General features: G+C 34.7%; 1 protein-coding gene across 6 annotated transcripts in view; it reads left to right on the top strand.

Moving 5' to 3' along the window:
* Positions 1-18,829, top strand: part of DYNC2H1 (dynein cytoplasmic 2 heavy chain 1) — a 396,897-nt gene that overhangs the window by 13,755 nt on the left and 364,313 nt on the right. For all 6 annotated transcript variants that reach the window (XM_032285741.1, XM_032285742.1, XM_032285743.1 and 3 more), the window contains exons 7-17: positions 2,493-2,627; positions 2,788-2,901; positions 3,023-3,134; positions 3,465-3,589; positions 5,330-5,505; positions 8,495-8,690; positions 12,067-12,162; positions 16,129-16,281; positions 16,886-16,984; positions 18,056-18,195; positions 18,281-18,509. In XM_032285741.1, the coding sequence (XP_032141632.1) occupies positions 2,493-2,627; positions 2,788-2,901; positions 3,023-3,134; positions 3,465-3,589; positions 5,330-5,505; positions 8,495-8,690; positions 12,067-12,162; positions 16,129-16,281; positions 16,886-16,984; positions 18,056-18,195; positions 18,281-18,509 (1,575 nt within the window). The remainder of the gene's footprint in view (positions 1-2,492; positions 2,628-2,787; positions 2,902-3,022; positions 3,135-3,464; positions 3,590-5,329; positions 5,506-8,494; positions 8,691-12,066; positions 12,163-16,128; positions 16,282-16,885; positions 16,985-18,055; positions 18,196-18,280; positions 18,510-18,829) is intronic.

Raw genomic sequence — 18,829 nt, 5'->3', positions numbered from 1 at the left:
TGAGCCACCGCGCCCGGCCAAAATGAGATTACTTAAAGATTGTAAAGCTGACTGTTCCTGCCTTGCTTAGAAGAACCATAGTTCTTTATTAGGGACTTAAAAAAACCTCTTTTTAAAAAATGAAATGTTTCAAACATATTAAAAAGTAAAATAGTATAATGGATGTCATGTATCCACCATTCAATTTTAATAGTCATTGACATTTTTCAGTTCTTGTCTCATCTTTGTCTTCCCTGCCTGTCCTGTAACATTTTTTTTACTGGAATATTTTTAAAGCAGTGATGTTATCTGCTTCCGCCCTTAAAATATAACCACAATACCATTATCACAGTCAACAAAATGACAATAATTTCTTAATATGATTTTATATCTAGCAAGCATTTATTTATCCTGATTTTCTCAGAAATTTGTAAGTAGTTGGTTTACTTGAATGAGGTTGCAGACAAGGTGCTCATATTGTATTTGGTTGATAGGTCTCCTGAGACATTTTAAAAGTTTCCCCTTTTTGATGCCATATAGCTTTTCACACCTTGTTATATATATCAGGACTTATGTGGTATCTTGTTTTCCCATGTTTTCCCATTTTTAGTGATGTTAAGTTTGATTTGTGAGGGTTCAGGTATGATCAGTGTGATGAATTCATTGTAATGCTCCAACTTCTAAAAAATGTTCTTTTTTTTTTTTTTTTTTTGAGACGGAGTTTCGCTCTTGTTACCCAGGCTGGAGTGCAATGGTGCGATCTCGGCTCACCGCAACCTCCGCCTCCTGGGTTCAGGCAATTCTCCTGCCTCAGCCTCCTGAGTAGCTGGGATTACAGGCACGCGCCACCATGCCCAGCTAATTTTTTGTATTTTTAGTAGAGACGGGCTTTCACCATGTTGACCAGGATGGTCTCGATCTCTTGACCTCATGATCCACCCGCCTCGGCCTCCCAAAGTGCTGGGATTACAGGCGTGAGCCACCGCGCCCGGCCCTAAAAAATGTTCTTAGCAGTCTTTAATCATGAAGAGTTGCAAAATTGTGATTTTCTAATTCTGGTGTTCTTTCTGCTTTTATTAGTCATTACTTTTCTAAAAGAAGAATTTTTTTCTTTAACTTTTTAGTTACTTTGAAATGTAGTTTGCATAGAAATGGCAGTATAGATAATTGCTTATTTCCTTTTTATCACTTTTTAGAACAATGAACATTAAGTAAGTCATAGTACGTTCCATCGGCAATCAATGAAATGTTTTTTGATAGTGCTATTATGAACCCATTAATTTTTTTATTTTATGTGTTTCAGTCCATTGTAATTATTATTATACTCAAATTGCTCAATTTTGGGGCAGAGAGTGCCCCTTCAAGTTGGCTCCTATGCCATTTTTGACATGACGTCAGTATTTCTGTTTTTCTTTTCTCTTTTTTTTTTTTTTTTTTTGAGATGGAGTCTTGCTCTGTTACCCAGGTTGGAGTACAGTGGAGTGATCGTGGCTCACTGCAACTTCCACCTTCCAGGTTTAAGCAATTCTCCTGCCTCAGCCTCCTGAGTAGCTGGGACTAAAGGTGTACACTACCACCCCTGGCTAATTTTTGTATTTGTAGTAGAGATGGAGTTTTGCCAGGCTGGTCTTGAACTCCTAACCCCAGGTCATGCATCTGCCTCAGGCTCTCAAAGTGCTGTGATTACAGTTGTGAGCCACTGCATCTGGCCAACTTGGTATTTCTTTGATAGCTTTCAGTTCCCCTAAAATGTTATAGCCCAGCCCATCTTGTACATTTTCTGTCTCACACCTGGAATTAGCCATTTTTTCAAGGAGACTAGTTATTTTTTGGGGATATTTAATAACAATCTGTGGGTGAAGTGCATTAGTTACCAATGCTGTTAGGCATTCTCAATAGACAGAATTGCTAATAGGTATTTTTTTTTAGCCAGAGAAAAATAAATCATGAGTATACTGAGATTTCCAATTCAAATAGGAGGAAGATTATAGTGTTTTCACTTAACCTTTGTGATTGCCTTTTGGCTGTTGGTAGAAATCTTTAGCTCAAAACACAATATTTGTTTTTCAGCTGTTTGTAAATAATAAAAAAAATAGAGTTGTTAACATGTCATTTCATCCTTTGTAGTGCAATTTAATGCAGAATAATGAAAATCAGAAGTTATTACTATATTAAGGGTAGACACTAAAAATTTACTTAAATGAGCTTTAAATATAGTTTAAACAGTTTTTTAAACTATATTAAACTTTAAACATAGTTTAAAAATATTTAGATCTGATATATTTTCACTAGATTTGAGCACACTTATTAATGTTAATGTGATGAAACAGTTATGTTTTTGCATATCGCTTCATTGTCGTGTGGTAATTTTCTGTATTATAGTTTCAGTTTTATTGTTATTTTTTAGAGAACCTAATTTAAATAAATTTGTGCCCAACATATCTAGATTTTAGACCTATTTTTGCAAATGGTTTGATTTAAATAAATTCTTTTGTTTTAATATTTTGTCTTAGGTCTTGGCTGTTAGAACAATTCATGAGAAGCTTCTCTATTTTTTACCTGCCAGTGAAGAGAAAATCATATGCCTCTCTCGAGTGTTTGAACCTTTTACTGGCCTGAATCCTGTGCAATATAATCCATATACTGAGGTTATATATATATCTATATATTTTTTTATGTCTATATAGTTTCCTATATATATGAATCCATATATTTCTTTATGTCTATATAGTTTCCTATATTTATGTTGTTCTTTTTAAAGGCATATCTAAAAATACTAAAGTCTAACAATGTTGTTAATATGTGTAGCCCTTGTGGAAAGCTGCAGTGTCTCAATATGAAAAGATTATTGCACCTGCGGAACAAAAAATAGCAGGAAAATTGAAAAATTATATTTCAGAAATTCAAGACAGTCCACAGCAGGTAAAGTATTGAGATATTTCACTTTTAATATTTCTCTTAAGCTATTTTAGGTATTTTATTTATATGTATTTACTGAGTTGATCCATTGGGATGAACATATAGTTATTTTATTTTATATTAGCTTCTTCAAGCATTTCTGAAATATAAAGAGTTGGTAAAGCGTCCAACCATAAGCAAAGAATTGATGTTAGAAAGAGAAACTTTGCTGGCAAGACTTGTGGACTCAGTTAAAGGTAAAAGTTTATGAGATTACAGTGTTTGCTTGAGAGAATATTTTTGTAGATTACTTTTTTCTTTGTTGCATACCATTTAGGATTGAGGATACATTTTCTAACATTTTCATACTGAAGATTAGTTTACTTATTCTGTTATAAATGACATATTTTTTACATGAACAAGTTATCTTTCTCTCTTTCATTTGATACATGGTATGGTCCTTGAGGGTAAGGACCAACTCATTATTTTCTTATCTACAGCATTTGACATAGAGCTTGGTAGATGGAAGGTATTTAGGAAATCTTTGCTAATTCTTTGTAATCATTTATTTGATTTAAATTTTATAGATTTTCGATTAGACTTTGAGAATCGATGCCGAGGAACTCCTGGTGATGCATCTGGACCACTTTCTGGCAAAAATCTTTCAGAAGTTGTCAACAATATAGTTTGGGTTCGCCAGTTGGAATTGAAGGTATTTGTTTTTAATAAAAGATGAATAGTACTAATTATAAAATCTGCTAAATTAAGACACATGGAAGGTACTCTAGAACTGTAGTCAATATATTCTGTTTTCCTTGGCATATCTATATAATTTTCATAAGAAATATAGAACACTGAACAAGTGTGCAGAGGAGGTTGTGATGGTTCTATTCCTTCTTTCTTAGAGATAATACATCATTTATTCCAAGTGCAATTGTTCCAGTTAAATACCTGTACTCAGGAGGAAAGCATCCTTTACACTGAGTTAAAAATAAATCATTGTATACAAAAATTAGCTGGACCTATATTCAGGAGGAAAGCATGCTTTACACTGAGTTAAAAAAAAATCGTTGTATACAAAATTTCGCTGGGTGCGGTAATACGTGTGTGTAGTCCCTGCTACTCAGGAGGCTGAGGTGGGAGAATCACCTGAGCCTGAGATACTGAGGCTGCATTGAGCTGTAATTGTGCCATAGCACTCCATGGTGGATAAAAAAAAAAAAGCAGAATACAAAACAAAAACAAAAAAAAAAAAAAAAAAACACTGTAAAATTTTAGTAGTTGCAAAGTCTTACCTGCAAGCATGTTTATGTAACTAAATCACTTTAGGTTGAAAGGAAGTTAATGGAAAGGTAAAAGGTAATTGTGGCATTGTCAAAGGTAGTGACAGCAATTTATAGATTTAGAAGATTATTATTTTAATAGTATTAAAATTGCCCTAAGACTCTTATGGACTTACTAACTAGTATGTATTTCAGTGTCTTGCATTTGACTTGTACAATAAGTGTTAATTGATTATAGTCTGTGATTAAGAGCAAGTCTCCATAGAATATTATAAAAGCAGGCCGGGCGCGGTGGCTCACGCCTGTAATCCCAGCACTTTGGGAGGCCGAGGCGGGTGGATTACGAGGTCAAGAGATCGAGACCATCCTGGTCAACATGGTGAAACCCCGTCTCTACTAAAACTACGAAAAATTAGCTGGGCATGGTGGCGCGTGCCTGTAACCCAGCTACTCAGGATGCTGAGGCAGGAGAATTGCCAGAACCCAGGAGGCGGAGGTTGCGGTGAGCCGAGATCGCGCCATTGCACTCCAGTCTGGGTAACAGGAGTGAAACTCCGTCTCAAAAAAAAAAAAAAAAAAAAAAAAGAATATTATAAAAGCCAGCATATTTGACATATCTGGTTATTCAGGTTTGTATTTTTTGATGTTTTATTTTCTGATATATTCTGCCTAATGATTCTGTCAGTTAGTTTTCCAGAGTGCTGTAATATTCTCTGTAAAGTTGTGGAGGAAAGGCATTTATTTCTCTTAATTGACATTCCCATTGGCCTAATTACTATTTGAGCTTTTAATTGGAGCATGTAGCTAAGGGCTGAAGTTATTACTGAATATGTTTAGGAATACTGCTGAAGTTCCCAGAGTTTCCTCTGAAAATCACTGGGGCACAGATATTTGGGGGACTGACTTTCCCTTTACCCTCCATTTTATTCTTGAAGTTAATGCCTTCTATGGATTATCCTCTTGTGTTTGCTATTCTGTGAACTGTATAATTCAGAAGCAAAGTACGGGTTAATATTTTTATATTATTTGGTAAATCCTCTGTTTCACTATTTATAGATGAAAGGGAGAATGATTTCTGAATCACAGATCAGAGAAGGGGGCTTGTTACTTTATGCTACTTTTTAAAGAATTTAAATAATGCACATATCTTTGTAATTTGACTTTTTAAGGTAGATGATACTATCAAGATTGCAGAGGCTCTTTTATCTGACTTGTCAGGATTTCGATGTTTCTATCGAAGTGCTGAAGATCTCTTAGACCAACTTAAACTATATGAACAAGAACAATTTGATGATTGGTCCAGGGATATTCAGTCAGGTTTATCTGATTCCAGATCTGGTTTGTGGTAAGCATATATTAAACTGTAAAATCCAAAACCGTATGTTATTAATTCAAATAGCCGATGGGATTAATTATCTTTCTCCTTTCTCCAAACTTGCTCCTCCTCTAATTTTTTTTTGTTTTTGATCATCAACTTTTAGTTCATTAAGGCTGTAAACTTTGATGATTTAGTTAGTTAACTGCCTCTCTCTTGTTTCTCTTGTCTGTTCCCCAGAATTTTGGATTTCCATTTTAGAATTAGTGTTTCCCTCATGGTTTTTTGTTATTGGTTTGCATATATGTTTTTCTACCTTATTATTAGTAATAATTAATATTATAATTAATATTACATGCACACACACATACACTCTAAGCAATTTTACAGTTTTGTAAAATTGTATTATTTTTAAACTCCTTGAGAGAAGGAATATTTCTTCATGGTGCCCCACATAATAAGGCTATGGTAAATATTTATTGAGCTATATTGAATGTATTAATTAGTTAACCTTATTAATTCTAATGGGAATTTGAAATGAATTGTCAAAAAAAACTAGTTTCTTTGTACCTCAGGTCCACTATCTCCAGCATATTATTGTGTTTATTTTTAGAAACTTGTCATGTCTTAGCTGGGTGCAGTGGCTCACACCTGTAATTCCAACACTTTGGGAGGTCGAGGCAGGCAGATCACTTGAGGCTGGGAGTTGGAGACCAGCCTGATCAACATGGAGAAACCCTGTCTCTACTGAAACTACAGAATTAGCCAGGACTGGTGGTGTATGCCTATAATCCCAGCTACTTGGGAGGCTGAGACAGGAGAATCGCTTGAACCCAGGAGGCAGAGTTGCAGTGAGCCAGAACGATGCCATTGCACTCCATCCTGGGCAACAAGAGTGAAATGTGAAACTCCGTCTCAAAAAAAAAAAGAACATTTTCATGTCTTTTTAAAAGTAACTTTGTCCATCAATGAAGTTTTTATTTTTCCTATACTGCTACAAAGGATAATTAGGCCAAAAACAGTACTTCTTAAATTGAGTAATTCTTTTTCAAATCTAGAATTCTGGCTCTGGAGGAAGAACAGAGGAAACTGAAAGGTGTTAGGGCATAATAATTATAACTATGCCATTTAGCTGTTTCTCCTTCTACTTTGAGCCTAAAACATGAGAGATACTCCAGGCAAGAGGAAAAAAAAAAAAAAAAAGAAACAGTGCTTTAGTCAACTAATTTTGGAAAATTTGCATACTTTATCATTATAGCTTCAGTGGAGATCCACCAGCATGGTAGCATACCTTGGTCTGAGATCTGCTGTTAAGAAGTTTGTTTAACTTGGTTCCTGCCACCCAGCATTTCCCATTTGGCTTTGAAACCCCGCCTCCTCTTTTTCATTCTTTCTTTTTTTTTTTTTTTTTTTTTTTTTTTTTTTTGGTAAAACCTATTTTCTGTCCCATAGAATCATCAGTGTTGCCAGGTGCGGTGGCTCAAGCCTGTAATCCCAGCACTTTGGGAGGCCAAGGCGGGTGGATCACGAGGTCAACAGATCGAGACCATCCTGGTCAACATGGTGAAACCCCGTCTCTACTAAAAATACAACAACTTAGCTGGGCATGGTGGCACGTGTCTGTAATCCCAGCTACTCAGGAGGCTGAGGCAGGAGAATTGCCTGAACCCAGGAGGCGGAGGTTGCGGTGAGCCGAGATCGCGCCATTGCACTCCAGCCTGGGTAAAAAGAGAGAAACTCCGTCTCTCATAAAAAAAAAAAAAAAAAAATAAAAGAATCATCAGTGTTTTTGAACATATTTTGGGAAATGCTGGCATATACAAACTAATTTTGGAAGATGAGTCCTGAATAAAGGCAAAAAGAGTCACCATAATAGTTTACTGATGAACTTTATTTGTATATAGGAAAGTTTGGACTACATCATTATTTTAAGCCATTTTAAAGTATTCTACTCTTTATTTTATTTTTTTATATACTATTAAATAAGCTGAATACTTTTGTTCTTTGCTTTTTAGTAGGTTACCTTCTAATACCTGCAATTTTTCTTCATTGTAAGGGTGATTTGAAATAACGAGGGTGGGTGTGGTGGCTCATGCCTGTAATCCCAGTACCTTGGGAGGCCAGGGTGGGAGGATCACTTGAGCTCAGGGGTTTGAGATCAGCCTGAGCAACATGGCAAAATCCTGTCTCTACAAAAGACAAAAACATCAGCTGAACATGGTGGCTTGCCTGTTGTCCCAGTTACTCAGGAGATTAAGATGGAGAGGAATCCTTGAGATCAGGGAGGTCGAGGATGTAGTGAGCCATGATCGCTCTACTGCACTCCAGCCTGGGTGTCAGAGCAAGATCCCATCTCAAAAAAAAAGAAAAAAATGAAAAATAAAAAAAAGCATTATATAAACCTAATCCTAAAGGGTAGTGATGAAAGCATAATACCTGTTGCTGAATTTAGTTCAGCATTTTTGTAATCCATACTGATTTGAGTTCCCCAAAGTAATATTTGATATTATAACCTTTGGAAGAAACACATAAAAACACACAGTTACTAGGTAGTGAAACAAAGGGTAGAAGAATGAAATGTTTGAATATCTCTACTCTTACCATTTTGATATTCTTTATCATTGATCTTTTAATAAAAGTACTAAAGAAGCAAGTACATTGATTTTTTTAAAAAAATCAGAGATACCTTTAAAAAATGAATCAAAAATTTTTCTTTATGGTTGATGTCAATTTTGACTCTTAGCTGAAAGTTAAGAGATTAATTTTTCTTACTTTAAAACTGCTTGATTGAAATATTAATGTGATGATCTATTTTGGATATTGCAGTGTGTTTCCAAAACCTGAATTGTGAAATAATATATGGAAAAAAACACAACTTAAAAGCTATAGTTAAAAAGGTTTTTTTTTTTTTAACTTTGAGCTAATATTAGATGTACAGAAAAGTTGCAAAAACTATTGTGTTTATTAGTCAAAACAATGAGAACATGAAACTTAACAGGTTATTTATTTTGTTTTGTAGTATTGAGGCTAGTAGTCGAATTATGGAATTGGATTCTAATGATGGATCACTAAAAGTGCATTATTCAGATCGTTTGGTGATTCTTCTGAGAGAAGTTCGTCAGCTCTCTGCACTTGGCTTTGTTATTCCTGCCAAAATACAGCAAGTTGCAAACATTGCACAGAAATTCTGCAAGCAAGCAATTATTCTTAAACAAGTATGAAATTACATTTTTCGAATACCTGCCTATTTGGTGTTTATTACATTAAACTAGAATATGTTGAAGGCTTGTTTTTTTTTTTGATTTTTTTTTAGGCTAATAGAATAGCACTGCCAGCTGTGAAATTATGGTTTACTAAATGAGTCCATTACAAAATTTGCCTTGTAACCTATAAGGAATTTATTAAAGTATTATTGTTTATTGCTTTTCACTATAAAAAGCATTTGGAAAATAGTATGTTATTCTTCCTTCTTTTCTCTCATGTTACTTGCATGGGTTTTAAAGGACCTTCTAATTAAGGAGTCTTCTGCCTGCCTTCTAGGGGCAGAATCTTAAAGAATTGTCAGGTTGATGAATGGTTTCTGTTTCTAGTCATTTTGTCAGTCTACCTATGGGCAAATTGCCATCATGCCACTTGCCAAAAAATAAATTATTATCAGCTCACGGTCTGTCTGCTTAACATGGCATACAAAGCCTTTCTTAATCATGACCTAACTAAACTTACTGGTTCTTGCCTTTACTGCCTATGTACTTCTTACTGTACCCTATACTTCAGTAATATAAAACTTTGCTTTTATCTAAACATGTCTCCATGCATTGAAATCTGTTCTCTGATTGGAAAACTCAGTGTGATTGTTTAATTTTCAATTCACAAGTCACTTTCTCTGCTGTGTCTTTCTTTAGTTGATTATTTTTTATTCTTTGGGCAGTGTAAAAATCACTATTCTAATACTTATCATATTGTATCTGATTTTTTTTCACTGGGAGCTACAACTCCGAGCTGTTCCTAAACGGCCACCTTGGATCTTCTCCTGATTTTTTTTTTTTTCATTTTTTGCTTTGACTTTATTATATTTTAGAGGGAAGGAACAGTATCTTGTATATTTGGTCTTTTGTTTATTTTTTGGGTCAACAAAGAGTCGTTGAGTATCTACCCTGTCAGGCATAGTGGAGTGAGGATATACAAATGAATACATTACTATTACAATCAGGTACAGAAATTCTTAGCCTCTTCACTTTTGATAGTTTGGACGAATTTCTTTTTTTTAGGGGCAGCGCTTTGCTTTGTATGCTTTTATTGGTATTCCTGTCCTGCATGTAGTATATCCAGTAGCATCTGCTTAGACCTGCCAATCAAAAATATCTCTAGATGTTGCCAAATGTTCCCTGAGGTATACTCTGCTTTGTTTGAGAATCACTGGTCTAGTGGGAGAGAGCAAACTAAACATTGAGTGCTCATTAAATATAAGGCCTTGTGGTAGATGCTTTAATTATGTTATTTCAATTAATTCCCCATTGTACTACTGATCTAATTGGGGATCAGATGTTTAACAGTTTTCCCAGTGCCACATAGATAGTAAATTATGAAACTGGGATTTGATATCAAGTTTCTCTGATTCTAGAGTTCATATTTATTTCATTTCAATATAGTGCTGAACAAGTAGATTAATATTTAATGTATTATAAGTACTATATTACAGATGTTCAGGAAATCTTGTAAAAGCATAGAGGTAGGAAGTTTCAATTATTTTCCTGGGTAGAGATAGAAGTAGTAGCAGGTAAGTCTTTTTGGAAGAATGATTCATGTAAGTCTGGAAGAGTGTACGTATATTTTTCTCAAGTACACAGAGGGTTGGGTGATCATTTCAGTTGGAGTGACTACTTAAAAGCAGAGAGGCTTGCCTACTTTACTATGCTAAGTATTTAGTCTGACAGAATAGGAACTCAAAGAATAAATGGTCATAGGTATTTGTATTTACCCTGGAAGAACAATTGGGAAAATCTATTTCTATATACCTTTATTTCTGAGCAGATATTTAGCTGGAATAGGGTGTATATAGTAGAATGCTGGATAGACAGCAGTATGGCCAGATTGTAACAGAATATATACTATTCTATTGCTTCTAGTTTTCCTGATTGTACTTTTCCTGGGCCTACTTTTGTGGTACAGAATCAGTAGAGTGGGTTTTCCCCACCAAATAAAGTTTATTTTTATATAATCAGTGGAAAGAAGAGAATCTCCATAAAATTGGTTAAGAAATATTTTTTAAGCATCTACTATGTGCCAAGAATTTTGTGAGGTGCTGGGGACACAAAAATTAACAGTCTCCAAAATGCCTTAGACTCGGCTCAGGTTGTCCACTTGATCTTACTCCCTGAACCTCTCCTTCTTCCACCAACACAGTTGACAGTGTCCTTTGTCCACCACTGTTCCTTGTAGGTATCTCTATTTATTGATTAATTCAACAAACATTTGTGAGTGCCTGCTGTTTGCTTGGCTCTGTTCTTAGAGCTTTCATTTCAGGAGGAGAGACAGATAACAAACACATAAATATATAATACAATGTTAGGCAGCGATAGTGATAAATGCTTTGAAGAAGAATAAAACAGAATAAAGAGATTGTGACAAAGACTGCTATTTTATACAGACTGGTCAGGTTAAGCCTTGATGAAGGGGTAATATTTGAGATGAGACATGACATAAAGTAGGCAAAAGAACCATGCACGTATCTAGAGGAAGACTATTCCAGGGAGAGGGAATGACAGATGCAGAATTCTAGAATGAAGCCTCACTTGTTAGTGAGAATAATAGTAAAAAGGCTAGTTTGGTTCATTCTCTAGTATACTGGGAAAACATTGGAAAGGTAATAGCTTTAGGAGTTTTGGATTTTATTCTCAAATACATTGGGAAGTCATTGGGTTTTGCGTAGGCAAGAGGTGTGATATATGTTTAGAAAAGACCACTCTGTCTGCTTTAAATAGACTATAGGAGGCCATGATTGGAAGCAGAGTGACCAGTTAGGAGACTGTTGCACTGGTCTTGCCAAGAGATGAGAGTGTGTGGATTGGGATGCAATTGATGGGGTTTGGGGAATGTGATTGAATTCAAGATGTGTTTTAAGAGTATAGTCAATAGGGATTTGCTGATGTGAAATGTGAGAGAAGCATTCAGGAGATCTCGAAGAATTTTTGATCTGAGACATGAATACATCATTGTGGCTTGTACTGAAAAAAGAAGGAGCAGATTTGGAGACATGCAGGAATTAAGAATTTAGTTTTTTACCAATTAACATGCTTCACTGAGTTCCTTCTTTCTTGTGAGATTATGAACTTCTTGATTCCAGGGACCATGTTTTATAATCTTTGTTTAATCAGATCTCAGGACATGACTTGGCAAATTGTAGGAACTCAACATTTATTTGTTGATTGTGTATATTAATATGTGAACAAATGCACTATCGAAGATAAGAAATCTAATTCTGTTTTAATTTTAGGATTGGGAAACGTTAATATTTTCATTTAAACAATTAAAAATCAAGAAAAATTAAAAATGAAGTTGTTAATTATTACTAATTGTACTTTTACTTTGTAGGTGGCACATTTTTATAATTCTATTGATCAACAAATGATTCAAAGTCAGAGGCCAATGATGTTACAATCTGCCTTAGCATTTGAACAGATAATTAAGGTAAATGGACTTCTAATTTTATTATAATTAGATTTTTACATATGAAGTATTTATTTCTTAATTTTCTGGTGTTCCCTTCAGCTTAACGTAGCAAATGATTTAGATTTTGTTTTGCTTCCAGGGACTTTGTTCACTCTTGACAGGTAACATTTTTTTTCCAACTGTAGATTTAAGTGGTAGAATATTTTATATATTTTGTAACTGATTTTAATCAATTGCATTAATATAGATAGAATATGATTTGTATGATATTATATTTATTTATCCTCTGAAGTTTGAGGCCCTTATACACAAGCCTCCTTAGACCTTTTTCACCGTCTCCCAATTTTGTAATATAAGACTTATTTGCTCTTTATCTGTGGTTATTTGAATGTCCATATATAAGAAATCAGGAGGCTGGGTGCAGTGGCTCACGCCTGTAATCCCAGCACTTTGGGAGGCCGAGGCGGGTGGATCACCTGAGGTCAGGGGTTTGAGACTAGCCTGGCCAACATGGTGAAACCCTGTCTCAACTGAAAATAGAGAAAAGTTAGCCAGGCGTGGTGGTGGGTGCCTGAAATCCTAGCTACTCAGGATGCTGAGGCAGGAGCCTCATGACCGATTGAGCTATTTCTAAGACTTTTCTGACTTTCTATATGGCTGTCCCCTTTGAGCCCTCAACTAAATTACTTGTAATCTTTCATTCTCGGCAATAAAGGCCTTTCTCTTGGCCTTTTCCCAAGCAATAAAGGTGATTGCTTAAGCCCAGGAGGTGGAGGGTGCAGTGAGCCGAGATCACACCACTGCACTCCAGCCTGGACAGCAGAGCAAGACTCAGTCTCTAAAAAAAAAAAAGAGGAAAACCCATAATAGTGTTTAAACTGAATGTTACTATGTGACTATTAACTTTTAAAAATCTGTAGTTTCAGTCTTCATAGACATGAAATGTTTGAAAAAAATAAGATGAGAAATATACCATTTTATTTTTTCTATTTGAAAATGGATAACTAGTTGTGTCAGGGTCCTCAGGACCACCCAGGTTCTTTGATTTGCTCGGAGGATCTGCGGGACTCAGTGTGTGGCCATACTCATAGCATTTATTACGGTGAATGCATACAAAGGAAAATCAGCAAAGGGAAATGTGCATGATGGGGTGAAGTCCCAAGAAAATAGATGCAGGCTTCTAAGAGTTCACTCCCTGTGGAGTCACACAGAGTGTACTTATTTTCTGTAACAACAAATTGTAACACATGTGAAATGTGTTACTGGAGAAGGTCATTAGAGACTCAAAACCTAGATTTTTATGGGGACAGTCACATAGACATTTTCTGTCCCGTATGCACTGAAATTCCAGACTCCCAGAAGGAAAGAAAATATTCAGCATAAACCATATTATTTAGGTACAGTGAGCCACTCTTATCAGTTAGAGTGGTAGGAACCCTTCTGAAATCTAAGTTCCCAAATACCAGCTAAGGGGCATCTTTTAAGCAGGTCTTTTGAAGGATGGTAGTCAGACCTGCTATGTTAACTCTTTTCTGCACACTAGTTCTCAGGCTTAATATTTACTAGAAGTTACATAATTCATATTATAGATGTTATTAAAAGCGCTTTTTTCTTGTTGGCAGAGATTAGAATGAGTTTATAATGCGAAGTTTAAAAGAAATAGGTAAAAAGAAAAAAATGTCCTATAATCATGCCCTCAAGAAATGACCATTTAAGAAGTCTGGTATACATCCTTTCAAATATTTTTCTATGCATATTTTTGAAAATCCATGCATATTTAAAAATGTATGCATAATTTTGGAAATGGAATCATACTTTATTGTTTTTTATCTTTTCTCCCTAATTTATCAGTCTCTTTAGTTGTAAGCCCTTACAACTTTTTCTCCTCTAATTTATTTAAAATAATGTCTGTTGATATTTCTGAGGAGGAAACTTACTTTGTAAAATTGTATTGTGAGGAGTTAATTATATTTAACATATGTTAAATGAGACATAGTAGTGGTTATAAAAGTAGGATTGGTGTAGAGAGAACATTAAGGTTCTGTATGATCCTCTGTCTACTTACCATATTGTAGAAAGGTAGACCATAATTTATTTACTTTCATATTCTCAAGCAATAGAACAATAAGTAGTATATGGTAATTACTCAGTAAAGTCTTTTTAATTCATCAGCTATTTATTGAGCATCTCCTATGTTCCATAGACTTTCTATGCCTTCATTGACCACTTCAAGTGAAGTATAGAAACTTTTCTTCTATTTAGGTTTCTTCACTCTCTCCACTTTTATATATTTGTCTTAAATATTTTCCCTATATACATTGAAACCACATCAGATGATGTTATAAATTTCCCCCTTATATTAAATCATCAAATATAAGAAACTCATGACAAGAAGGATAGGTTATTATATATTTATATTTTTTACTTGTCCCAATATTTTTCTTTTTTTTTTTTCTGAAGTTCTGAGCTCCTTTTGATATTTTCCTTCTTTAGAGAACTAACTTCCTTTAGCCATGGTTTAAGTTTAGGTGAGCTGGTGACAAATTGGCTTATCTTTTGTTTGTCTGATAATGTTTTCCTTTTCCCTCATTCCTGGATATTTTAACTGGATATAAAATGAAATGAATATTTGACTTATTTTTTTTTTTAGTTCTCTGGCATCAATGATTTCAGCTGACAAACTGCTGTCATTTGAATTTGTGTTCCTTTCTAAATAATGCATTATGTTTGGCTGCTTTTAAGATTTCAAAGAATCTTTGTCTTTAGAAGTTTAATTATTGTGTAGGAAAGCATAGAATCCTTTTAAGTTTATCCTATTTGGAGTTTACTTGCTTCTTGACTCTGTAGGTTTATGTCTTTTGCCAAATTTGTTGTTTTCAGTTACTGTTTTGTGAATTTATTGGTTTTCTCAGTTTTTTTCCCTTCCTTTTAGGAAGCATGTATATATATATGCGCTGTATAATATTTAATCTTTATATTTTAGTAAACAGTCTCTTTGCTGAGAGGTTTGTGTGTGTGTGTGTGTGTGTGTGTGTATGTGTGTATGTGTATGTGTGTGTGTGTGTGTGTGTGTGTGTATGTTTGTGTTGAGTTTCCTGCTGGGCTCTACAGTAGTAAAGCAGAGCATTTGTACACTTATTCATTGCAGATGAGTGGAATGCAAGTTGAGTGCCCATTTTACTTTACTGATACCTTGTTGTGAAAGTGAGGCACCAACTTGGAGGTACCTTGTTGCCTCCAAGCAGGGGTGTAAGCTCAGCTCCCCACTGGTCCCTGTTGACATTAGGGAGGAGGAGTAGAGGAGTGGAGGGCAGATTTACACCATTTTGTTGCTGTGAGTGAGGGTGGGAGCTCAGCTCCTTGTTCAGTTTCATGATTACCGTGGCAGGGGGATTGGAACACTAGTGGCTTTTGCCAAGTAGGTGATGGAAGATCAGCTCTCTACTTAGCCCCACTGAAACTATAGAAAGGGGTGATTTTCTCTTTTGTGTTAAGCTACAATAGGATGTGTATTGCTAGAAATATTTTCTGTTGTTAGACTGCTGTTTTCTTAGCCCTTCAGCTAGGGGAAATAGGTTTCTCCTGGAGCTTTTTTAGTCTGTGCCTGTCAGTGGTTCCAGATTGGAAGCTTCTCCAGTGTCCTGTCGTGGATGTATAGGAGATAATAAGGAAACCCAGATGTGTCATGCCTTAATTCCTGAGGTTTCTAGGCTGTCTGCCTTCTTTATTCTTCCTTTCAGTCATCTTATGCTTGTTTGTTGTGTTATGTCTAGGGCTTTTTCATTGTAAAAGGGAGAAGCTGGAAGAAATGGACTACTCAATCTTTGCCAGACTGTCTTATCAATTATAAAATGGAAAATTATGATGTGCTTTCTTTATTGCAGGCCAGAGTTGGGGATAATTGAACTTTTGATATAGAATGTTGAAACTTTTGGAAAAAGAAAATACATGTATATATACTAAAGGTTGTTTATTGTACCATAGAATTCAAAAACAGGAAGTGGAGGGAAATCACAGATTACTTGGGATAATCCTAAAGAATTAGAAGGCTATATTCAAAAACTCCAAAATGCTGCTGAACGACTTGCCACTGAAAATAGAAAACTGAGAAAATGGCACACTACATTTTGTGAAAAGGTATATTTTGTTTATAAAATTGAATAAGCTATGAACGGTATTATTTAAAAAGTCATTAAGATGTAATTTTTAAAAACTTATTTTGAAATAATTTGAGACTTAAAGTTGCAAAAGTAGTACAGAGGCATCACAATTCCCCTTCGCCCAAATTCCCTAGTGTTGACAACTATATAACCAGAATAGTTATCAAAACCAAGAAACAGACTGTTTTGAATTTTAAAATTTTCTACTAACTTTTGTTTTTCAGGATAAAATCTAGAATCCAACTTTACATTTAGTTGTTGAGTCTCTGTAGCCTCCCCCTCCTCAGTCTTTTCCTTGTTTTTCATTACTTTGAGGAGTACTGGTCAGTTATTTTGTAGAATCTCACTTGATTTAGGTTTATATGATGTTTTTCCATATTAGATCAGGGCTATCCTGTTTTGGCAGGAATAGCACAGAAGTGGTGTTTTGCCCTTCTCAGTACATCGTTCAGGTATTGATATGTCTTATATAAAGTTAAACTTGATCACTTGTTTAAGATGGTATCTGTCAGCTTTCTCCACTGAAAAGTTAACATTTTTCCAGCAATACTTTGAGACTAGTATGCTCTAATTTTTCATAGGTGGTTGTTCTTATGAATATTGATCTGCTTCGGCAACAACAGCGTTGGAAAGATGGATTACAAGAATTGAGAACTGGCTTAGCAACCGTAGAAGCACAGGTAAACTATGTTTTATTTTGTGTGTGTACTTTGAAATATGATCTTTTCAGAATGTAAATACAATATATGCATTGCCGAGAAGTTCATGAAGGTTATATTTAAATCTTACTAATTAATTCCTAACAGATTTATAATTTTTTGACTGAACTATATATAAAGACCATATATGAACAATCAATTTACATTTAAAAATATAACAATAAGTTTCTGTAGTATCTTATGGAATGCCAAATTCCTCAATTCAGAATTTGTAGATTTTTGTCTTGCTATTTAAATATCTATCACATGTTAGTTTTCTTTTAGGTGATTGTGTCATCCGTAAAACACAAAATTAGGTTTCGGTAGAATCCTAATGATTGAAATAATTGTATTTCAGATTTTTTTCCTTTTTGGAGGTAAAATTGGAGTTCTATTTATATTTTGATATAATAGTTGATGCATATAAAAGTGGCAAGCACAAAGCCCGCTACATAGTAGATGGTGATGGGATCTTAACTGAATATGAATTAGATGTTCTCAAACATTTACATATATTTAATATTTTTCAGTTTTTGGAACTTTAAGAAAAAGCAAAAGTACTAGAATTGATATAATTCTGGTTGTATAGAAGCAAAAAAGTATATACATTCTCATGAGCAATCTAATATTTTAAATCTCTTATGTTTTAAAAGATGGAGTAGATTTATATTATGTAAGAAGTGGGAAGGGAAGAGAAAGCTATATTGGATGGGAATTTTTGAAAAAGGACTAAGAAGTTTGCAAAATAAACCAGTATTTGTGGTACTACATCATAAAATAAAGTTTAAATATGAAAGTCATTTAATATTTGCATGGATTTTAAATTTTGGTGATCTTTTAAAGTACTATTTATAAGTATGAAGATTAGATTTTTATATTTGTCTGTAACTCTAAGAAGAGGGACAATTAAGGATGTACCTGTTTCACATATTCGAAATAAGTTGATTTTATTTTTGTGATTATAGTTGTAAATCATGTGATATGAAAGTATTAAATGAAAAATACATTCTATTGCCTAAATTTTAAATTAAAAATGTAAATGTAACATATTAGGGATTCCAAGCAAGTGACATGCACGCGTGGAAACAGCACTGGAATCATCAACTGTACAAAGCCCTGGAGCATCAGTATCAGATGGGCTTAGAAGCACTTAATGAGAATTTGCCAGAAATAAATATAGACTTAACTTACAAGTAAGATGTTTTTTAAACCCCAATTTAATGTTGAATTTATGATTTTCTAATAATTTGTATTTTAAAGTTATTTATTTAATTTCAGACAGGGACGATTACAATTCAGGCCCCCTTTTGAAGAGATCCGGGCTAAATATTATAGAGAAATGAAGAGATTCATCGGCATTCCAAATCAGTTTAAGGGAGTGGGTGAGGCAGGAGATGAATCTATTTTTTCTATTATGATTGATAGAAATGCAAGTGGATTTTTGACGATTTTCAGCAAAGCAGAAGATCTGTTTAGAAGATTGTCAGCTGTTTTACACCAACATAAGGTATAGAACATGTAATCTTCCATGCTTGCCTCATAAAATTTTTTCTGACTGATTGAATTTACATTAAATATATACACTAATAGTTTATCCTGTGTGGCATAACATTAAAATATGCCAAACCAAGCCGGGCGCGGTGGCTCACGCCTGTAATCCCAGCACTTTGGGAGGCCGAGGCGGGTGGATCACGAGGTCAAGAGATCGAGACCATCCTGGTCAACATAGTGAAACCCCGTCTCTACTAAAAATACAAAAAATCAGCTGGGCATGGTGGCTCGTGCCTGTAATCCCAGCTACTCAGGAGGCTGAGGCAGGAGAATTGC

Source organism: Sapajus apella, unplaced genomic scaffold, assembly GCF_009761245.1.
Source record: "Sapajus apella isolate SASKATOON/1434 unplaced genomic scaffold, GSC_monkey_1.0 scaffold16, whole genome shotgun sequence".
In the NCBI taxonomy this organism is placed as follows: Eukaryota; Metazoa; Chordata; class Mammalia; order Primates; family Cebidae; genus Sapajus; species Sapajus apella.
Note: the sequence above shows the minus strand (reverse complement) of the source record. Positions and strands in the feature narration are given on the sequence as shown.